Source organism: Nomascus leucogenys, chromosome 18 (genome assembly GCF_006542625.1).
Source record: "Nomascus leucogenys isolate Asia chromosome 18, Asia_NLE_v1, whole genome shotgun sequence".
In the NCBI taxonomy this organism is placed as follows: domain Eukaryota; kingdom Metazoa; phylum Chordata; class Mammalia; order Primates; family Hylobatidae; genus Nomascus; species Nomascus leucogenys.
In genome coordinates, this window is record NC_044398.1 from 102,308,954 (window position 1) to 102,330,172 (window position 21,219).

A 21,219-nucleotide genomic window follows, 5' to 3' on the forward strand; every position below is an offset into this window, starting at 1 on the left:
TCTCCAAGATAACAGAAAAGGGGGCTGGAGGCCCTGGGAGCGGCTCCCCAGGAAGGGGAGGCCTCGTGCCCATCCCTGCTTTCTTCCTGCCTGAATTCCCCAACACAAGCTGAGCGCCTCCTGTGTGCCAGGCGCGTTCCAGGTTATTGGGTTGCATCCGGGAGCACCTGGTCCGCAGGTACGCAGCGGATGACGAAATGGACGGAGCCAGATCCCCTCCGCTTCCTTGTGAAGGCGGAGAGACTGCGGGTCCGGAGCTGCGGCGCTGGCCCGACCGACCCCTGCGCCCCCTGCACCCCAACCCCAGGCCTGGGGCGCGCGGGAGGAGGACGAAGTGGTAGGTCCCGGGTTCCCGCGGGGTGGGCAGAGAGCCGCCGCGCCCGGACTCGTCAGCAGAGGGCGCCGGCCCCGGGGCGAGGTGCGCATGCGCCCTGGGGGCGCTTTCCGGCAGCGTGGCGGAACCAGCGACTTCGTTTCGCGCCGTTTAGCGACACCTGCGCGCGGCGGCAGTGCGGCCGTCATGGCGTCGCCCTTCAGCGGGGCGCTGCAGCTGACGGACCTGGATGACTTCATCGGGCCGTCTCAGGTGGGCCGGCCTGGGCGGGCGGGGGCGAGGCTGCGCTCGGTGCCCTCTCGCGCGGAGGGAAATTGCTCTGCGCCCCACTTCCTCCCCTGAGGAATGAGATCCGAATCCCGGGAGCCCGGTCTGGGCCGTCGGGGACTCTATCGACCCGGGCGCGGGGCCTCAGACACTGCGGCCCGCTTCTTACCAACAGGGAAACTGAGGCCAGGGAGGGCGGCGCCCCCTAGCCCGCTCCTGTGCCCCATGGTGTCTGGGGCGGGCTGTGTGGGAGGGTCCAGTGGTCGCGGGCTCGCGCTGGCTTGCCCAACCCAGAGGAGGCAGCGCAGGCGGCTCCCACCCATCCCTAACCCTAACCCGAACCCTGGGTCGCAGCTGCAGGGCGGCGGGGCCCGGGCCGGGGCCTCCTCCCCTGCGCAGGACGCCTTGTCAGGCCTCAGGACCCCCAAGCCACAGCCTTTGCATCTACATAAACGGGTGCAGTGGGGACCCCACCTCAGTTGAGGGCGGTGGGGGCGGCCCGCTAGACGCCCCGCAGTGTCTTCTCAGTAGAGCTGTCCTTGACGTCGCCCTGGTGGGCCGCACAGCTACCCTTGAACCCGGGAGGCTGCAGGCGCCCTTATCTGGGTGCGCCTGCCTGTCCACGTCCAACAGCCCCGCGGGGCCAGAGCTGAGCAGGGCGAGAGGCGGGCTGCTGGGAGCGCTTGCGGCAGGGATGAGCTGGGAAGCGGCTTTCTGGGTTGACAGGGTTCTCAAGAAGAAGGGAGAGAAATCCACTTGTTTCCCGGGCACTGAGCAGGAGGTGGTCTCCAAACAGATCGAAGCACACGTCCTCTCGATGGGCAGTGTGACTCTGGTCTCTGTGGTGGTCACGCCCCCTGTTCACGTGAAGGGTGAAGGTCAGTGTTGGTGGTGTCTCCGCAGGTGGGTAGTTTGCAGGCGCCGTTAGCACTGGCCTTCATGCACACGGGACCTTCAGTGCCGCAGGATGTTGGAACCCGTGCCCTGGGAGAGAGCAGTGGGGCAGGAAGAAGACGATGGGACCAGCCTTAGTCCCTGAGTGTATGGCTCCCGGCAGAGCCTTCAGGCCGTGTGGCTGGGCAGCCATCCTTGAGGCCTGGCCTCCCAGGGAACCTCCGCCCACTCACAGGGCCTGACTTGGGGTCTCTTCCTGATGTAGGAGTGCATCAAGCCTGTCAAAGTGGAAAAAAGGGCGGGAAGTGGCGTGGCCAAGATTCGCATTGAAGATGACGGGAGCTACTTCCAAGTTAACCAAGTAAGGCACAGGAGGCTGCTCCACCATCTCTCCTGCCCGGCTGATCCGAAACAATTTTCTCCGCTTCCTCCCGGCATGGAGCGGTGACCCTGGGATGCTCCAGGTCTCACCAGTCCTTTCCCACTGGTCGAATTCACCTGCCATCTGGGAGGCTGAGGGTCAGGGTGCCTGGGGCAGGTGAATGTGCAGCACCCAGGCCAAACAGCTTGATCTGCTCAGCAGAGGGGCTCTTTGCAGAGATGGTGGATCTGTCTGCCTGTTCCCCCTAGTTCTAACCATGTAAGATTTTCTAATTCAGACCCCTCCTTTTTTTTTTTTTTTTTTGTTTTGATACGGAGTCTCACCCTATGGCCCAGGCTGGAGTGCAGTGGCGTGATCTCGGCTCACTGCAAGCTCCGCCTCCCGCGTTCACGCCATTCTCCTGCCTCAGCCTCCCGAGTAGCTGGGACTACAGGCGCCCGCCACCACGCCCAGCTAATGTTTTTTGTATTTTTAGTAGAGACGGGGTTTCACCGTGTTAGCCAGGATGGTCTCGATCTCCTGACCTCGTGATCCACCCGCCTCGGCCTCCCAAAGTGCTGGGATTATAGGCACGAGCCACCAGGCCCGGCCCAGACCCCTCATTCTTAAAGAATAGTACTTCCTCTGTAAGTGATAAGATCCTGATGAAACTGTTAAAATTCAGGGCAGGCGTGGTGGCTCACGCCTGTAATCCCATCACTGTGGGAGGCCAGGGTAGGGCGGCGGGGGGGGGGGGCGTGGGATCACCTGAGGTCAGGAGTTTGAGACCAGCCTGGCCAACATGGCGAAACCCCATCTCTACTAAAAATACAAAAATTAGTCGGGCGTTGTGGCACGTGCCTGTAATCCCAGTTACTCAAGAGGCTGAGGCAGGAGAATCACTTGAACCTGGGAGATAGGGACTGCAGTGAACCAAGATTGCTCCACTGCACTCCAGCCTGACAGACAGAGACTCCATCTCAAAAAAATAAAAAACTGGGCCAGGCGCGGTGGCTCACGCCTGTAATCCCAGCACTTTGGGACGCCGAGGCGGGTGGATCATGAGGTCAGGAGATCGAGACCATCCTGGCTAACATGGTGAAACTCCGTCTCTACTAAAAATACAAAAAAAAATTAGCCGGGCGTGGTAGCAGGCGCCTGTGGTCCCAGCTACCTGGGAGGCTAAGGCAGGAGAATGGCGTGGGCCCGGAAGGCAGAGTTTGCAGTGAGCCGAGATCGCGCCACTGCACTCCAGCCTGGGTGACTGAGCGAGACTCCATCTCAAAAACAAAAGAAAAAAAAAAAAAGAAACTGTTAAAATTCACCTGTCTGCCATTTGGACTCTAAAAAACATCTGCCTGATCTCATGAACTGCTGCACCAAGAGACGATTTCCAGCCCAGCACTGGGGGCCCGGCCCACAAACGAAGGGAACCCCTGGAATGTGCTGGGGTGCTGGTGGGTGCGGCTGTCGGCGCAGTGGCAGTTGGTTTGGAGGAGCTTGTCAGCCCCTGCCCAGCACCCTGTGGCAGGAAAGGCTTTGTGCCTTGAGGCAGAACCAACGTAGGAATACAAGGCGAGCTCAGATTGCGACTTCGCGTGACACACAGGCCTAGCAGAGAGCTGGGCTGCGAGGGGTTCCTACCCGGTTCCCACCCAGTCGCCTTGCTCCTCTGGCTGCATTCCCAGCCACTGCAGCACCCCTGGCCCTACTCAAACCATTCTTGCCCCTGCAGGAGGAGTCGGGGGAGCTCGAGCTGGGTGCATTTTGCATCTAAGAAAAGTTGCTAAGGGATGTCCTGGAGGCCCCCGACTGGAACACCTTGTTCCTGCATCTGTTTGGCGAGTCTGACGATTGTTTCTGCCCCGCCCACCGGAGGCCAGGCTCCCAGGCTTCCTCCGTCTGCTCTCCTCTTTCTGTCCCTTTCGTCCTTTCCTCCTTTGTCCTCAGCTTTCCCGCCTCCTCCTTTCAGAGCCCACCTTCGGCATTTTCCTGACCCACAGCCCCATGAGTGTGCACCGGGGCCAGCACCCCATCCAGGACCCCATGAGTGAGTGGGGTGGCTGCTGCTTTGCTGAGATACCAGTGGCAAGCCTTATTCCTGTGATTCTGATGCACTAACCAAGTTGTACCAAAAAGTAGACTTTGATGGCATTATGAAACTCTAGAACATGTGTGTGCATTTTGGTAATACATATCTAATTTTTACAAATTAAGGGGCACACAAGCCCAGCCAGCAGCCATGTTGGTTGTCAGTTATGAGCTGGACTCCACTATCCTCTGGCTCCATGTCCTCGTGCAGAGGGGGCCCCTGTGCACCGGGTTCTTCTCCTTTGTAGGATGGCGGGACCCGGAGGCTGGAGAAGGCCAAGGTCTCGCTAAACGACTGCCTGGCATGCAGCGGCTGCATCACCTCCGCCGAGACCGTGCTTATCACCCAGCAGAGCCACGAGGAGCTGAAGAAGGTTCTAGATGCTAACAAGGTAAGCGGTGGGCAGCCTGGGGACTCTGCTTTAACCTGAAATCCACCCCAGCAGCCGACAGCGCATTTTGCCAAGGGCAGCTCGTGTGGTGCCGCCGTCCTGCCTGCGGGTGGCGCCTGCCTTTTTGAGGCTTGGAATCTCGGTCATTTAGTTGTCAGTTGGTTCCAGTGGTGAACGTGTCAGGCCCCGAACTTCAGGTTCTAAATATACATCAAAATGACACCCTTGCTGGGCGTGGTGGCTCACGCCTGTCATCCCAGCACTTTGGGAGGCTGAGCCGGGTGGATCACCTGAGGTCAGGAGTTCCAGACCACCGTGGCCAACATGGTGAAACCCCGTCTCTACTAAAAATACAAGAATTAGCCAGGTGTGGTGGCACATGCCTGTAATCCCAGCTACTAGAGAGGCTGAGGCAGGAGAATCGCTTGAACCCAGGAGACAGAGGTTGCAGTGAGCCGAGATCGCGCCATTACACTCCAGCCTGGTGATAGAGCGAGACTCCATCAAAAAAAAAAAAAGATACCCTTGGCCGGGCACGGTGGTTCACGCCTGTAATCCCACCTACCCAGGAGGCTGAACCCAGGAGGCGGAGGTTGCATGCAGTGAGCTCTGATCGCGCCACTGCCCTCCAGCCTGGGCAACAGAGTGAGACTCTGTGTAAAAAAAAAAAAAAAAAAGACTCTTGATGGAGCCGGCATGCCCTCTCCACAGCTGATAGCGTCTCACCGTGCAGCTCTGGCCACCAGGAATCAGCATAAGGCCAGCAGAGTCAGCAGTGTCTTCCCCTTGCTTTGCAGATGGCGGCACCCAGTCAGCAGAGGCTGGTTGTAGTTTCGGTCTCACCACAGTCTAGAGCGTCGCTGGCTGCACGGTTTCAGCTGAATCCTACAGACACTGCCAGGAAATTAACCTCATTCTTTAAAAAAATAGGTAGGCTTTGAACCTGGGGTAACACTGCCGCTCCAAATCAAGGGGGCGTCTGAGTGAGCCCAGGCTCCTCGCGCCTCTGAGTCACTGACACGCCACCCAGCCCTGAACTTCAGCGCCACAGAAACTTTATTCCCTCTGTGACCTCAGCCTGAAGTTTTGATTTGACGTTTGAGAGCAGCGCCTTCTCACAGAAAACGTCTGCATTCTGACTGTGCACTCTCTCCAAGCTGGGGCTGACCACCTCCTCGTACTTTTTAGCTGATAATATTAAGGCACTCTCTCCAGGCTCTGTCGGGTTCAGCTACGGTCAGCTTCGGCCGATTTTGGTTATGTGCCTGGAGCTGGGCTTGGGGAGGATCTGGGTGTCTTGGGAGCCCCAGCTAACTAGGCTGCAGTGCCCGATGTCTCACTGGGAATGAAGGGGCTGGACCTCATGGTTACTGTGCGCCTTTCACGGGTAACCGCCATGACCAGTCCCTTCGTTCCCAGTGAGGCAGGGCTGTGCGCCTTGTACCCGGCAGACTGCCTGTCATCCAGCTGTGTCCTGGGCCCCTCACACTGGAAACCTGTTGACACTGGCAGGCGCCCCATGGCTCCTGTGTGACCCACGTCCGGTTGGTGCCTGAGCAGTGCTCTGGCACTGGGAGCCTGACCGGGTGTCCCAGGGAAAACCCGGCCTGGGGCAGCCCATGGTTCTGCAGGTGGAAGGGGTGGATCTCGTCCCCCCAGAATAGGAAGCAAGTTCAAAGACTTTTACTTACAGATCACGGGCAACGGGGGCACAGTGAGTCCGAGGGCAGTCCTCCAACCACGGGTTACGCGAGGGTGGAATGACAAGTCAGGCAGAGAGAGGGACCCACACGCTGGTGCCTCTGCTGGGTCCAGGGCGTGCTCAGGCAGGTTTACTGAGCAGTTCCAATGGCTGGGCTTGGAGCTGGCTGGCGTGTTCCAGGAGTCCTGCTGTGTGTGAGGGGTGGCCACTGTGGCAGGTCTGCACGGTCAGGGTCCGAGGGGCCAGTCCAGCAGGCCGTGTCCAGCTGTGCCCTAGGGAGGGTCACCGGGAGCAGCGCACATGGCAATTCCCTGGACCAGCCGCGCTGAGGAGCTGGGAGGGTGGAGGACTGAGCTGCTGAGTGGCTGCCCTGCGTTCACAGGGGATGCCAAGGCAACGTGGCTTTAGGAGGTCCCCACGGTGGGGCCGGGGCTTTGGCAAGCAGGTGCGACACAGGTGCCCTGGCAGCACCACGGTGGTCCACACACCCGCGTGTGCTCATGTGGGTGTCCCGCGTGGGGTTAACCAGGCACCCACCTTCACCTTCCAGGGGTGCACTTCGTCTTCGACACCGCCTTCTCAAGGCACTTCAGCCTCCTAGAGAGCCAGCGAGAGTTTGTGCAGCGATTCCAACGCCAGGCCGACTGCAGACAGGCCCTGCCCCTGCTGGCCTCCGCCTGCCCAGGTGCGCTCATGGTGTGAGAGTCAAGTTCAAGTGAAGTTAAAACGCGACATGATATGGACACGGATGACAAGGCCGGGGGATGCGGGGTGGAGACGCAAGCCGGTTTTGCAGGACGGGTTAGAAATGTTGGCACACATGGCCTTTTCTGGAGAAGGAGCTGCCCTCCCTTGGGAGCCACGCGCAGTCACCTCAGGTCCCTAGGCAGTGTCGCCTGCACGCCGAGCTCCGCGTGGTGGTGGGGAGAACAGGAACGCGCACTTGTTAATGTCATCATGATCTCCTGTATGAGCGGGCCCGCCCCCAGAATGTCGTGCTGCTGCCTGTGGGTGCGGGGGCCGCTGTGCGCCCCCGCCAGCCCCGTGTGCCCCCTGTCACCTCAGGCTGGATCTGCTATGCCGAGAAGACCCACGGCAGCTTCATCCTCCCCCACATCAGCACCGCCCGGTCCCCGCAGCAGGTCATGGGCTCCCTGGTCAAGGACTTCTTCGCCCAGCAACAGGTAACGGCGTTGGGCCAGCCCCAGGCTCAGGCTGGGGAGCGGCCAGAAGTGACTATGCTGGCCTCTTGCCATGAGGCTGCAGGAAACAGAGTCCTCGCCATGGTGTGCAGCCTTCCCGAGCACACCTCCACCCTTGCTCCCTCCTGGTTCAGGCCCTTCGTCTTCTGCTGGGCAGCAGAGGGCTTCGTTCTGATCCAAAGGTGCTCACTGCTCACCCAGAGGCAGCCAGGCCTGAGGCTGAGGGAGCAGGAGGCCCTGGTCAGTCCGGGCCTGGAGCCCACCCCGCCGGCCACCAGGTCCACGAGGGTGCCCAGCACCACCCCCACCTGAGGCCCAGCGGGATTGAAGCCTGACGACACTCAGCTAGCAGGGGGCGGGAGAGGGCAAGGGCGGCCCTGGTGTGCCCTGCAGCACCTCCTGCCTGACTGGACGCGGATTTTCACCCGGGGCTGGGGCTGGTTGGTTCCCCCGTGACATCCCTTTCCCTGGCTGGTGTGCAGTGAGGGCCCGAGCCGTGGGAAGGCCACTTCTCCTCCGTTGGACTTGGCTGTTAGGGAGCGCAGGCACGCTGGGAACGGGTCAGTGTCATTTTCTGTCACAGCCAAGGCCCGTCCTGTCCAGGGACACATCCGCAGAGCTGGCAGGAGGCTTACTGGGAAATGGAGTGCGGCTCACTGTCCCTCGGGGTCCGGCCTGGCTGCAGGATGGCTGAGTTCCAGGTCACGTCTCGGCCACCTTACTGCTGGGACTGGGCAGACAAGTGTTTGTTTCTCCTTGTAGCGCTTGACCCCAGACAAGATCTACCACGTCACGGTGATGCCCTGCTATGACAAAAAGCTGGAAGCCTCCAGACCTGACTTTTTCAACCAGGAGCACCAGACACGGGATGTGGACTGTGTCCTCACAACAGGTGCGGTCATGCCGTGCGGCCCTGAGCCCTCGAGCCTCCTGATCTGCTTCCTGAGCCCCGGGCACAGGTGGCGACTGCCCAGGATCCTGCCTGCAGGGGCCCTGGCTGGAGTCTGGGGGCTCGCGTGTGTGCGCGTACCTTCGTCTCTCCTCTTGGAACCAGGTGGGCCCATTTGCAGCTGGCCTGTCTTGGGGACCTGCAGCCAGGTGGCCCTCAGTCATACCTCCTTGTTGGTTCTGAAATGAGTCTTTGGAGGTATGCAGAGATTCTCGAGTGCAGCCTCTTCAGCTCCCATGAGTCACCCCATTCCTGAGTCGAGCAGCCCCACAGTCTCCCAAATGTAAGGCAGAAAAGCAAACTGCGGCCGGGCATGGTGGCTCACGCCTGTAATCCCAGCACTTTGGGAGGCAGAGGCGGGCGGATCACGAGGTCAGGAGTTCAAGACCAGCCTGGCCGAGATGGTGAAACCCCATGTCTACTAAAAATACGCAAATTCGCCGGGAGTAGTGGTGGTGCTCCTGTAATCCCGGCTACTCGGGAGGCTGAGGCAGGAGAATCACTTGATCCCGGGGGACAGAGGTTGTAGTGAGCCGAGATTGTACCATTGCACTCCAGCCTGGGCGGCAGAGTGAGACTCTGTCTCAAAAAGAAAAGCAGACTGCCTAAGAGGATGGACAGATGGACACTGGGTGAGCAAAGTGGCCTGGCCGCCGGCACACCTCTCTGGGCAGGACCAGGCAGCCTCCAGAGGGACTTCAGGAGTGACCGGGCCTGGCCTCCCCACCACGGGCTAGGGTGGACATTTGGGGCCTTCTGGGGCCAAAGTGCAGACTGCTGGGGATGCAGGTGGCTTGGATGTTCTCTGACTTTGTTGCTGGGATCTCAGCTAAAGAGTGTCTGTGCTGTGGCTTCTTTGCAGGAGAAGTTTTGAGGTTGCTGGAGGAAGAGGGCGTCTCCCTCCCCGACCTGGAACCAGCCCCTCTGGACAGCCTGTACGTATGTCTGCCACCAAGAACTGTTATTTTAGCTTCTAACGCTGCCTCTGGGGATAGCATCCCCCTGCTCTGGGCTTGCCTCCCCACAGCCCATCTTGGCGTCCACAGAAGTGGCTGAATAGGCAGGCGCAGTAGCTCATACCTGTCACCTCAGCACTTTGGGAAGCCGAGGTGGGCGGATCACCTGAGGTCAGGAGTTTGAGAACAGCCCGGCCAACATGGTGAAACCTCACCTCTACTAAAAATACAAAATTTAGCCAGGCATGGTGGTGGGCACCTGTAATCCCAGCTACTTGGGAGGTTGAGACATGAGAATTGCCTGAACCCAGGAGGCGGAGCTTGCAGTGAGCCGAGACTGCGCCACTGCAATCCAGCCTGGGCGACAGAGCAAGACTCCGTCTCAAAAAAGAAAAAAAAAAGCTGTTCCTCTGTGCCTGTGACTTGTCTCTCACTTGGAAACGCAAACGCTCATGTGTGAGGGACAGAGGCCCTGCTCGGGAGGTTGACAGGCAGCAGACCCAGCTGTGCTGAGGCCCCTCCCTCCTTGCCAGGTACAGCGGTGCCTCTGCAGAGGAGCCCACCAGCCATCGGGGAGGGGGCTCGGGGGGCTACCTGGAGCACGTGTTCCGGCACGCGGCCCGAGAGCTCTTTGGAATCCATGTGGCTGAGGTTACCTACAAACCCCTGAGGTCAGTGGGATGGGCCAGATTTCTGGGCGGAGCGGCCACACAGCCCCCAGCCTTCCGCGGGCTGCTGCCTCCCCCCGGAGTCCTCCCACAGAGGTGGGCTGGGTGGAGGGCGGCCTGCAGGGTTTGGAGGGAACCCTGGGACCAGACAGGGCCCTCCTGGCGGGCCCAGGGTGTGAAGGCACCTAAGCACTCCAGGCCTCAGTCGGCCCATCGTGGGGGATGGTGACCCTGAGCCCGAGAGGCCAGCGTGGGCAAGGGTGGTGGGTGCCTGGCATGCAACCACATCGCAGGAGGGAGGGCCAGGGCCTCACAGACATCCCTGGGGAGGGAGGCCTGTTTTACAGGCAGGGAGCCCAAGGCTGGAGGTGAGGTCCCCTGCTGGACTCGTGGAAGTGAGCTTTCCGCCCTCTCTCTGTTTTTGTCCTTCCCCCTGCCCAGGAGAGGGAGAGAGCCCTGGGAACTGTGCGGTCATCCCCTGAAGCCCAGCAGGCCTCCCCTTCCAGGCAGGCAGGAGCTTGGTGGGTGTGCCACGTAGACAAACCCCACCTGTGCCCCCCCCAGGAACAAGGACTTCCAGGAGGTGACACTGGAGAAGGAGGGCCAAGTGCTGCTGCACTTCGCGATGGTGTACGGCTTCCGCAACATCCAGAACCTGGTGCAGAGGCTCAAGCGCGGGCGCTGCCCCTACCACTACGTGGAGGTCATGGCCTGCCCCTCAGGTAGCTCCCGCGAGGGACAGGACACGAGGGCCCCTTCTGGGAGCAGAGCTGTGGGCCACCATCCACCAGGCTGGGAGTGGGAGGAAGTGGGGCACAGAGGGGGCCCGCTCACCTCCCTGCTCCCGGGTGGTCAGGAGGCTTGGCTGGGGCGCAGGTTGTGACCCGTGTCCCGTCTGCTCTCCCATAGGCTGCCTGAACGGCGGGGGCCAGCTCCAGGCCCCAGACAGGCCCAGCAGAGAGCTCCTCCAGCACGTGGAGAGACTGTACGGCATGGTCCGGGCTGAGGCGCCCGAGGACGCGCCTGGGGTTCAGGAGCTGTACACACACTGGCTGCAGGGCACGGACTCGGAGTGTGCGGGCCGCTTGCTGCATACGCAGTACCACGCCGTGGAGAAGGCCAGCACTGGCCTGGGCATCCGGTGGTAGGGGCTGCAGGACCAGGACTCCCAGGAGGCCATGCCCATGTGTGAGAGCGGAACCACATGCCCCAAGACCCCAGGGCTTCCCCCAAAATTCTGGGTGAGCTGCAGGGTGTGCTGGGACCCGAGTAGGAACTAGGACTGGCCAGGACCCGCGGCCACCTCGTCACCTCCAGTTGGATGCCTCTGGGTTCCCGCTGGCTCTGCCCAGGTGGGCTGGGGTGGCCCAGGCAACAGAAGGTTCCCTGAGGTCCCAGAGTCTGTTCTGTTGGCCCTGGGCTGAGGCCCACAGATGCTGCCCTTGCTGTTGCTGGTCGGGCACCCAAGTGTGTGAGGGGCTTCGGCCTGTCCCGGGGTTGCCTGAGGCAGAGCAAGACGGGTTCTCACCCCTGACTTCTGGAGGCTTCCCTCGAAGCTCTGTGCAAAAGGTGGCAGACAGAGCTGGACCTGCGGGGGTGGTCCCGCCACAACCCTGCGTGTGGACCCTGGCAGGAGGGGGTGCTGGGCCCCTGGAAAGCAGGGGTTACTGTTACGAGGCTGCGGTCCAGGGCAAGCCAAGTACGAAGCAGCAGCCATCACTGGCTGCGTCATCCCCCAGCCAGGTCCCCACCAGGCCTGCCTGTCTCCTAGCGTTTGTCTAATAAATGCACCCCTTCTAAAACACGCCTATGAAAACAGCTCCTCTCCTGGCACATCTGCCAACACTGAGAACGGCCTTTTGAAGCTTTATTCGTAGTTCGGAGGCCCCGTGTGCCCCAATTCGCAGACACCCAGCTCTCGGCGCCCACACGGGCCCCACTGAGTGGTCCTGTGTGTCCACCCAGGAAGCACCAGCTTGCCCACCTCCCGAGGCTGGGCAGATGGCTGGCCAGGGCCTCGAAGAAGGTTCCAGAGGTGGCCCTCGCGTGGGTCCAGCGGGCCGAGGTCACGAGGAGGGACGCAGGCCCCAGCCCTGTGAGGGTCTGGGTGGCTCACTCGTGTGGGGCTGCACTTAGGAGCCCCCACTGCAGCGCAAGGAGGGCCCGCGCCTGTGGCTGCCGCGGCTCGCCCGCCTGTTCGAAGCGCACCCGCTCCTTGCAGAGCGCCTCCAGGACGTCGGCGGGGACCGCCTTGCCCGTGAACTTGCGCACCGGCTCCTCTCTGCAGGGAGGGGTGCAGTGAGGCGCAGGGCCCACTGCCCACGCGGGAGGATGGCGCCGAGGGGTGGGCGGGCAGGCAGGCACCTAATGAGCAGCCTCCCCCAAGCCAGAGATGCTCACTCAGCCCAGCACGCGGTCCCCAGGTACCTTCCTAAGGGTCCACGTAATGGTGGAGGCCCCGGGACAACAGCCATACTCACGCCACCCGCAGGAAGGGGTTGTAGAGGCGCTCCTCGCCCAGAGTCGACGGCACTGTGGGCACGTCATCCTCATCCCTCTTCTGGAGTGACCACAGGCCCTGGTCACCATTGGGCCTTGTCTGAGAGCCCCCCCCAAAGCCTGTCCCCCCCCCCCTTCTTGACGCGGCGGGAAAGGGGCCCTGCCTTAGCCCAGGCCAGCTTGGCTCTCACGTGGTCGTTGCAGGGCTCCACTTTCTGCGCAAACTCCAGGTTGCTGAGCGTGTGCTCGTGGCCGCAGAACACCTTCTGGAGGAAGAGCGTTCGGTGAGCGCGCACGCGGCCACGAAGCGGGGAAAGTGCTCGCGCCGGTGGCCTGGCCTCCCCTGCCCGGTCTGCCCTCAGGTGGGCATTCACTCTGCACCCCTGGCACAGTGAGGGTGCGGAGCGTGGGGGCTGTGCCCACGGGAGAGGAGGGGAGGGCCCAGGCCCGCTCACCGTCTCGGGGGGCAGGGTACCCAGCTCGGCCAGACTCTGGTACATCTGCTGGGCGCTGCCCTCCAGGCACGAGCCGCAGCCGGCCACCGACAGTGCGTCGCCTGGCGGGGGAGGGCGGGTCAGAGCAGATGGGGCGGGGCCGGCGGGAGGCCGGGTGGGGGCGCGCTCCGCGCTGCGGGTACCCGAGAACAGGGCGGGTGGGTCCGGGCAATCGTCCTCCCACAGGAAGTAGCTCATGTGGCCGGAGGTGTGGCCGGGCGTCAGGAGGCAACGCACGTGGATGGCCCCGAACTGCGGTGGAGGAGCAGGCAGACCTGTGAGGGCAGGCGGACCCGGGGCGCCCTCCCCGCCCCTCCCGGGAACGCGCGCTCACCCGCAGCTCCTCGCCGTGCGCCAGCCTGCGCGTCAGCGAGAAGATGCGCTCGTCCGCGCCCAGCACCGCCAGCCCGGGACGCAGCCGCGCCAGCTCCGGGTTTCCCCGCGCGTGGTCCCTGCGGGCGGGCGGGCGGGGGCCGGGTTAGGTCGGGGTGGGACAGGGCGGCGTCCTGGTGCCTCCCCCCGCCCCGCCGGTGCTCACCAGTGATGGTGGGTGGTCAGCACAGCGGTCAGAGACACCCCCTCCCGGCCCACGATCTCCAGCAGCTGAAAGGGACGGGAGTGACGATAACAGACGGTCCCGGTGGCCCACTCCCAGATCGGGGCGCCAGATCCGCCGCGCTCACTGCCCCAGGCCGGCCAGAGCCCCGGGGAGCGCCGGGGAGCGGGGACCCAGCGGGCGGTGACTGCGCCCGGCGCGTGCAGGGACGGCCAGGCAGCAGCGAAAGGGCGGAGGCCAGAGGCGCCGTAACTTCAGGGAGCCCCGAGATAATCAAGGAACCCCAGCCGCCAATGACTTCCAGAGAACAGAGCACGTGGGGGCTCGCTCCTGCCAGGGGTTCGGGGAGGCTGTAGGGGGCACGGCCGGGTCCCTGCCGCCCGCGGCCTGCCCTCACCCTCTTGGGCACGGCCACGTCCACGGCCACCGCCTCGCGCGTGAGCTCCTCGATGACCAGGTACATGTAGTTGTCCTCGAGCACGGGGATGACCTTGACCTTCATGGTCACGGAGCTCGGCCACCCGTGCCTGCTCCAAAACAGGCCCCCCAGCCCACGGTGCCCCTTCAGGGCGGGGCCCGCTCTCCACACCCTAGGGAGGGCTGTGCGAAGCGGGCTCGGTCAACACGCTGGGGACCAAAGGAGAAGCCCGGCTCCCCAGGAACTCCCCGGCACTCGCGTGGAATTCCACGCACCAGGCTCCAGCAGGAGCGGAACCCAGCCGGTCCCCAACCCGCCCCGACTCCGCCCCCAGTCCGAGCCCCAGTCCCCAAAGGCCACGCCTTCCTCCCAGGCCCCACCCCTCGGCCCCCCGCCCTGCCGCCGCAAGACCCCTGACCGCGGGCAGCAGCGTTCCCCTGCCGCCCGCCTCACCCGCACGGCTGCGCTGAGGGCCCGAAGGACAGACAGACGGAGGCGGGGCCTCGGCCGCCGGTCACGGGGTCCGGACTGAGCGCGGCGCTGGGCTCGGGAGCCGCCAACCGCCCCCCTCCGCGGACGCGCCCCGCCCCCGCCCCCGCCCCCGCCCCCGCCCCCGCCCGGCCCGGATCCTGCGCGCGATGAGACCACAAGGCCCGCCGGCGGTGCGCGTGCCCAGCGCTGTCACCTCCTCCAGGAGGCCCTCCCGACTCCCCGGCTGAGCCAGTCGTTTCCGAGTTCTCCGGCCCCTGATGGGGACGTCCGCCCCCCTCTTCTCAGGCCGGAGGTGCAGAGATATACCTCCCCGTCCCGGGGCTCGGCCAGCACTGCTAGGGACACAGAAGGTGTCCACCGAGTGTAGCTCAGGGCATCCTGCGGGCGGGCTGCCGCTCCGTTCCGCGTGCTTGTCCGCCGCGCCCAGGCTAGGCGCTTTCACGCACCTGGTTCCATCTGCTCAGGGTATGTGCAGGGGGCGCTGGGCCACATTCCCCAAATGGGGAAACGGAGGCACGGAGAGGAAGAGCTGTCCTCCCTCCTCCGCAACCACCGGTCTGGCCGGCCCCTGTGGGCGGTGCCCTGGGAGTCACCTGGGACCAACAGAGGCCTTGGCAACGCACGCAGCAGTGCTTGTGGCAGCAGCAGCCATAGGGAGGCCAGGCGTGGAAGCGGCACCAGACTCGGAGCTGGCCAGGGTCCCCTCGCCTATGGAGCACGCAGCCACCACAGGCCCCAGGCCTGGACCTCCCCCTTGGCGGGTGGAGAATGTGAGTCCTCGGACTCGCCGCTCCTGCCACGGGGTTGAAGTCTGCCCGTTCCCCCAGAGGCCAGGAGGGTGCAGGTTCCTGCACCCTGGGTCTAATTTCAGCCAGGAGAGGGACTTTTGCAGCTCAGCCAGGCAGGGAGGAGGGGCTGATGACTGCATGAGAGTGGGGCCACAGCCCAGCCTGGGACCCAACAGGGGAATGGGTGGCGGTGCCTCCCCAGGTTGTGCTGCGAGCCAAGGACTGGCTGCCAGGAGCTCCTGGGGGCACCGCAGTGTGGGCCACCAGCTTGGAAGCAGAGGTCCCACCAGATCTAGCGCTCAATAAGGAGCAGCAGCTGCAGGTGGGCCTGGGGCCCCACGGTGCTGTGAGGAGGGAGGGTGCCAGCAGGGCCCAACAGACTCCACCTCTCACCTGGCCACCCACAGATCTCCAAGGAACTGGTCGACATTCAGATCACAACCCACCACCTACAGGAGCAGCACGAGGCTGAAATCTTCCAGCTGAAGAGTGAGGTGAGCAGCCATGTGAACCAGCCTCAGTGCACGGGGGACAGGGGGGTGCAGGCCCAGGACACGTGCCCTGCATGGGTGTGCACACGCAGGTGGCGTTTGTGGGTCTCGGCCTGCCCCATGAGTGCTGCGTGCCCCTGAGTGTGCACCGGGTGAATGTTCACCTACCCCAGGTGGCCTGCAGGCAGGTGCACCTGCTCATGCCAGTTGTCCCACAGATCCTTCGGCTGGAGAGCCGAGTGCTGGAGCTGGAGCTGCATGGAGATCGCACCAGCCAGGGCTGTGCAGTCCCAGTGGAGTCTGACCCCAGGCACCCCCGGGCACCAGCCCAAGAGCTCAGACACAAAGCCCAGGTGCCTGGACACTCTGATGACCGCAGATTCCAGGTCACCATGAGCACATGGAGGGCCTGGCTGGGAGAGGCCAGAAGGAAGCCTCAGCAGGGGCCTCAGCGAGACTGGGGCTCACCCACCCCTTAGCTGTCCCTGCCGTCCCTTCCATTCAGGTGCAGCCCAAGAACGCCATGAACCCCAAGAACGAACAGCAGAGGCTGGGGAGCAGCGTGAGTGTGCAGCCACCTAGCTCAGGGGAGAGGGCAGCACCAGAGACCCCAAGCCTAGGGTCTCATCCAGCCAGCCCTGTGTGCCCCACAGCTGCTGGGGGGCCAGAAGCAGCTGCAGGGAGAAGTGAAGTGGGCACTGGAGCATCAGGAGGCCCGGCAGCAGGCACTGGAGACGCGTGTGTGAGTGGCCATCTCACCTGGGGCCCCATCCCGGAGCAGAGAGAACCCCTCATCATGGGCCTGCTGAGCCTCACCCCTGTGTCTTCAGGGCAGCCCTGGGCCGGCAGCTGCAGGGAGCCCGAGAGGAGGCCAGGGCAGCCGGGCAGCAACTGGCCACACAGGCTGTGGTGAGGCCCTGCCCTGCCTGCTTGGAGACTTGGAGGGTGGGGGCCCCACAAGCTCAGCCGGGGTCCACTCTCAGGGCACAGGTTGAGGGCGGCTTCCACCCCAGGTGCTGTGCAGCTGCCGAGGCCAGCTCCGCCAGGCAGAGGCTGAGAACGCTCGGCTGCAGCTGCAGCTCAAGAAACTAAAGGACGAGTACGTCCTGCGGCTGCAGCACTGTGCCCGGGAGGCAGTGGTGAGCCGTGCAGGAGCACCCTGAGGGCTAGGGAGCCCAAGCCTGGCCTGAGTGTGCTGGATAGCTTCAGGGAGACCCCAGGACCCCCGCACTGCTCAGCCTGCTGGGGTGGGGGGATGGTTGGAAAAGATGGGGGGTGGGCCCCATGCGGACCCAGCCCGCCGCCTCCAGAAGCATGCAGACGGTACAGGCCAGGCGCCAGCCAACACGGCCCTCCGGACATTCCTGGAGGCGACTCTGGAGGACATCCGGGCAGCGCACCGCAGCCGTGAGCAGCAGCTGGCCCGGGCTGCCCGCACCTACCACAAGAGGCTGGTGGATCTGAGCCGCAGGCATCAGGAGCTGCTGGTTGCCTACAGGTGGGCCCCGCTGGGATGGGAGGTGTCGGGCATCTGTGGGTCTCTAAGCCTCTGTGCCTCAAAGGCTTGGTGTACAGCAGGAGTGGCCCCAGACAGACACTGGCCTACCCTGACAGGTCACCTGGGAACCCCCAAGCTATTTTTGACACAGCCAGCTTGGACCTGGAACCACTGCCCGTGCCCCTCGTCACTGACTTCAGCCATCGGGAGGACCAGGTGAGGCTAGAGACCCCCAGAAGCTCTAGGCCCAGGAGTCCCCCCACCCACCCACTGCCCCACACCGGCCTTGGCCCCAGAACTTGCCCCAGGCCTCATCCTGGGCTCAGCAGAGACCTCAGCCCCGGGACTCTGAGGGGCCTGCCTTGTTCAGCCAACTGAAGTGTCCCCACCACAAACCTCTGTAGCACGGCGGGCCTGGGGCACCACTCTCATCCCCAAAGAAGGAACCCGGTGGAGCCTCCCAGGGGGGAACGTCAGAGCCACAGTGAGTGCCCTCATGGGTGTGGGGGAGGCCTGTGGGGGATGGGCAAAGAGCACAACGCCTGCACCCTGGGGCCCCCAGTTGCTCCACCAAGCCCCCGCCAGACTGGGTCTGCTCACAGCAATGCACTCAGTAGCACATCCCCACCCTGGGGTCCCTCCGTGGGTCCCGGGGACACTAATAATCACAGGAAAGAGAAGAGGGGCTGCTGCAGGTGGAGCTGGCCTTGAACACCGAGGATCAGGGAGAGCACACCTGAGGGAGGTTTCCGCTGAGACCTGGAGGACTCGAGGGGTGGGAGCAGGGTGCCTGGTGACCCGGCCAGCCCTTGCCTCTGGGTCTCCATGTTCCCAGCTGTACGATGGGCAGGGCTCCCCAGGGACCATTTCCCAGGGTTTAGGGCACACCCATGTGGGGGTGGCATCCCTGTTGATGCTGGGGTCACTGTCTGGGCTGGCCTTGTGGTTTAGCCCTCCCCGAGCAGCCAGCAGAGCCCCTGGGCCCGGGCTGGCCCCACACACGGATGGCTCCAAGGCCTGGGGGGGGGCCACAAGAGCACGGGGAAGCCCATGCCTCCCTCACTCACTCCCAGGTGTCCCCTCCCGGCTCTGGGAACCTGACTCAGCACGGTCACAGGTCTGTCCCTGTGTCACCACGCCAGCTCTCAAAACCACTCCTCCTTTCCTCTCTCCTCACAGGGGCCTGGACGCTGCATCCTGGGCCCAGATCCACCAGAAGCTTCGGGACTTCTCCCGCAGCACCCAGGTAGGAGGCAAGGGCTGGCCCAGGCTCCTCGTCATGCCATGCCCCAGCTCATGGCTTACACCCCCATGCCAGGCAGAGCTGGAACGGGAGCGGGCACAGCTGCTGGTCCGGGCCACGATGGCTGAAGAGCAACTTTCTGAGCTACAGGAGTACGTGGACCAGCACCTGGGCAGGTGGGCAGAGGGAGCTGGGTGTGACCCCAGGGCCCTGGTCTGGCTGGAATGGAGGATGATGGCTGCCTCAGGCGCTAGAGGCAGACCTGTCCACAACTGGGCAGGTCACTTAAGCATGGTCCCTCTGAGCAGGTACAAGCACGAAATCCTGAGGCTGAGGAAGCTAGCAGGTGCAGGGGACCCCTGGAAAGTGGGGGCTGTGCCTCCAGCCAAGCCCCAGCATCCAAGGACCGGCAGCCACTAGGCTGTCTCCCAAGGAGCAGAGCAGAGCCCATCACAGCAAGCACGGAGCCCTCCCACCCAGCCCCCCATGAAACATGAGTCAGGATAGAACCCACAGTCTTTATCGTGTCTGAACACTCAGTTGGCCTGAGAAACAGGGCCCTCCGGGACGGAGGCAGAACTAGGTCTGGGGGCAGCCTGGATGGGTATCCGCGAGGAGACGGCCTCCCCAGCCTGCCCACCCTCAGGAACATCATAGGCCCATACTCGGTCCAGGCCCTCGCCAAGCACGGCCACAGGCTGCCAGGTGGGGAGCGGGAAGCGCCCAGACACCACGCGGGCCCCGGCAGGCAGCTCTGCCCGCAGCTTGTCCTCCAGCAGCGAGAGCTGAGGGAGAGAACAGCAGAGTAGAGGGGGCGGGGGCGGGGCCGGTAGAAAACAGCCGCGCCCACCCCGCCAGCCCCAAGCCTAGCACCCACCAGGCGGGCCCAGGCCTCAGAGCAGCAAACACCCTGGGGTGTGGCTGGGGCTTCCCAGCGGGGCTGGCAACCCCGGACCTACCACGCTAGGGGCCAGGAACACAGACACGTTGCGGCAGTCCCTCAGGCTCACCTGCCGGAAGAGAAGTCGCCCCAGCCGGGGAGAGGCCGGTGGGCACCGGGTCATGGCAGCTTCCGAGTCCCGGCCCCCAGCCCTCGCAGGTGTCAACCGCACCTTGGGCTGTCAGCGGGTGGCCAGGGATCCCCAGGTTACCTTCCAGAGATCCTTGCGGCGATAGCAGACGCTGCCCGCACAGCCGGCCCTCCAGGCGTGCAGCCGCGCCAGCGCCACCAGCCAGGGGTTCAGCTCGTAGCCCACGGCCGGGCGGAGGCCGCACCTGTGGGCCGCCAGCACCTGTGGGCACCGAGAGTGTGGGAACCAGGATGGGGGCAGGGGCGCCTGCCGGCAGGTGGGCGGTGTGGGGCGGCGAAGACCCAGACGCGGGCACTTACGATCCTGCCGTCGCCGGAGCCCAGATCCACCGTTTTTCCGGGGCGGCCTCGCAGCAGCGACAACACGTGCTCCACCTGCCCCGCGCTCGCGCCGACGTAGGGCACCTGGACCGGGAGGCGGCGAGAGTCCACTGGCCGTTCCCGCCCCGCCCGCAGCCCGGCCCGAACTACCCGACGGCGGACGGAGCTCACCCCGGCCCCGCCCAGACCTTGAGACCCTGAGCGGCAGCCGAGCTCCCCTACCCGGCCTGGCCCCGCCCCGCACCTGCAGCCGCAGCGGCACGCGCCGGAAGCCGGGCTGGAGCAGCAGCGCCCACACCGTGTAGGCTGCCAAGCCTGAGCCGGCCGCCGCCTGCAGCAGCTCCAGCGCGCCCAGCTGCCGCTCGCGCAGCTCCGTCAGCGCCTCGGCCGGGTCGTCCTGCTCCATGGCTGCGGGACGCGCGGCTCGTCCGCCCAAGGTCCTTCCAGGCTCGGGTCCGCGGCCCTCGCAGCCTGGACTGGGGCTGGCGGTGTGCCCTCTCCCTCCTGCCGGGAGCCGCCGCGCGACACCGGAAGTGGCCGGCAGAGCCCGCGCGGTCGGTCCGTTGCGCTGTGCGCTCCGCCCAGCCCGGCTCTGCCCTCCCGCGGGTTCCGGCGAGCTACAACCTCGCGGGCTCTGCCCCGCCGTGTCCGGCTCCAAGCCTGCGAGGGTCGGCTCCGTTGGTCCGCTCTGCGGACCGCTGTTGGTGGCCTGTGCTGGCTGCTGGCGACCCGCGGAAGGGGACAGGCAGGCCCTGCCCTGGGGGAGCGCACGTCCCGGCGGGAGTCGGGATACACCCGGCGATCTCACGGGCTACAGCCCCAGGAAAACGGGGCTGCGCGTCTTTGTCGTGGAAGGAAAGGAAGCCTGCTTCGGAGAGGCGCGGTCCTGGCCCCAGAACCAGCCGGGGGCTCGCGTGGGGCGGCTGGAGCCCAGGGAGCCGGTGGGAAAGCGGCTCCCCGGGATGAGACAGCGTCCAGGCGCCAGCACCCCCATGACTCTGCCTCGGGGAGACTGGTGGGGGCGCTCCGTTGACTCGGACACCCAGCGCCAGCCAGACCCCGGGAGGACATCCTTCCAGTTCCCTCCTACAGCCTGAGCGATGAGCCCCAGTGGGCGGTGAAGGGATGGGGGGCTGGGGTCTGAGGGAGAAGTGCATGGAGGAGGGGCTGACACGGAGGAGAGCTTGAGCAGGCCCAAGAAGACAGATGCTGGCTCTCAGGCGAGTGTGGTGGGAGGAAAGCCGGATGTCACAGGCGGGGGCCTCTGGCGCCTGCCCAGCTGCAGGGAAGGCAGACAGCCCCGGGAGTGGGGAGATAACCTTCCTTCTCCAGAAAACAACATACAAAAAGACTGAGTTCCTGGAGGTGACCTTGTGAAGCTGGGGGTGGGAGGCGCACGTGGAAGAGCCGAGCTCTGGGTCAGGCAGCTGGGCCACGACCTCCACACGCAGGATAGGGCTGGACACCCATGAATGTTGGGGTGCGTGCCCTGGCCTAGCTCCTCCTTAGCCAT

At 64.4% G+C, this 21,219-nt stretch overlaps 4 protein-coding genes across 28 annotated transcripts; 2 read left to right on the plus strand and 2 right to left on the minus strand.

Moving 5' to 3' along the window:
- The first annotated feature begins 472 nt into the window (after nt 1-472).
- CIAO3 (cytosolic iron-sulfur assembly component 3) lies at nt 473-11,626 on the plus strand. The gene is made up of 11 exons (XM_030797935.1): nt 473-586; nt 1,761-1,856; nt 4,196-4,339; nt 5,137-5,269; nt 6,592-6,726; nt 7,107-7,225; nt 8,006-8,135; nt 9,055-9,127; nt 9,682-9,819; nt 10,381-10,538; nt 10,726-11,626. Exons 1-11 carry the CDS (start codon nt 521-523, stop codon nt 10,962-10,964), a joined length of 1,431 nt encoding a protein of 476 aa, XP_030653795.1. The 5' UTR covers nt 473-520; the 3' UTR covers nt 10,965-11,626.
- Nucleotides 11,627-11,669: 43 nt separating this feature from the next.
- HAGHL (hydroxyacylglutathione hydrolase like) lies at nt 11,670-14,378 on the minus strand. 8 transcript variants are annotated; one of them, XM_030797940.1, is made up of 9 exons: nt 14,237-14,349; nt 13,763-13,965; nt 13,348-13,412; nt 13,144-13,261; nt 12,953-13,061; nt 12,771-12,871; nt 12,480-12,581; nt 12,297-12,376; nt 11,670-12,097 (listed from the first exon to the last, which is right to left on the minus strand). In XM_030797940.1, exons 2-9 carry the CDS (start codon nt 13,865-13,867, stop codon nt 11,929-11,931), a joined length of 849 nt encoding a protein of 282 aa, XP_030653800.1. In that variant the 5' UTR covers nt 13,868-13,965; nt 14,237-14,349; the 3' UTR covers nt 11,670-11,928. The 8 variants fall into 8 exon arrangements, with proteins under 8 accessions (XP_030653800.1, XP_030653798.1, XP_030653799.1 ...); XM_030797938.1 differs by having other exon boundaries at nt 12,771-13,061; nt 14,237-14,378; XM_030797939.1 differs by having other exon boundaries at nt 13,763-14,270.
- Nucleotides 14,379-14,512: 134 nt separating this feature from the next.
- On the plus strand, nt 14,513-18,822 carry CCDC78 (coiled-coil domain containing 78). 16 transcript variants are annotated; one of them, XM_030797933.1, is made up of 14 exons: nt 14,513-15,045; nt 15,266-15,385; nt 15,471-15,557; nt 15,773-15,940; nt 16,060-16,116; nt 16,208-16,296; nt 16,385-16,463; nt 16,568-16,693; nt 16,865-17,052; nt 17,169-17,268; nt 17,457-17,536; nt 18,232-18,298; nt 18,375-18,471; nt 18,604-18,808. In XM_030797933.1, the coding sequence occupies exons 1-14, from the start codon at nt 14,533-14,535 to the stop codon at nt 18,621-18,623; spliced, it is 1,791 nt and encodes a 596-aa protein (XP_030653793.1). In that variant the 5' UTR covers nt 14,513-14,532; the 3' UTR covers nt 18,624-18,808. The 16 variants fall into 16 exon arrangements, with proteins under 16 accessions (XP_030653793.1, XP_030653787.1, XP_030653782.1 ...); XM_030797927.1 differs by having other exon boundaries at nt 16,865-17,268; nt 18,371-18,471; nt 18,604-18,821; XM_030797922.1 differs by having other exon boundaries at nt 18,371-18,820.
- Nucleotides 18,797-20,897, minus strand: ANTKMT (adenine nucleotide translocase lysine methyltransferase). 3 transcript variants are annotated; one of them, XM_003269126.3, is made up of 5 exons: nt 19,951-20,803; nt 19,686-19,790; nt 19,447-19,587; nt 19,255-19,305; nt 18,800-19,080 (listed from the first exon to the last, which is right to left on the minus strand). In XM_003269126.3, the coding sequence occupies exons 1-5, from the start codon at nt 20,110-20,112 to the stop codon at nt 18,832-18,834; spliced, it is 708 nt and encodes a 235-aa protein (XP_003269174.2). In that variant the 5' UTR covers nt 20,113-20,803; the 3' UTR covers nt 18,800-18,831. The 3 variants fall into 3 exon arrangements, with proteins under 3 accessions (XP_012352577.2, XP_003269174.2, XP_004091344.2); XM_004091296.3 differs by lacking the exon at nt 19,255-19,305; XM_012497123.2 differs by lacking the exon at nt 19,255-19,305 and having other exon boundaries at nt 18,797-19,080; nt 19,306-19,587; nt 19,686-20,897.
- Between the last annotated feature and the right edge of the window lie 322 nt (nt 20,898-21,219).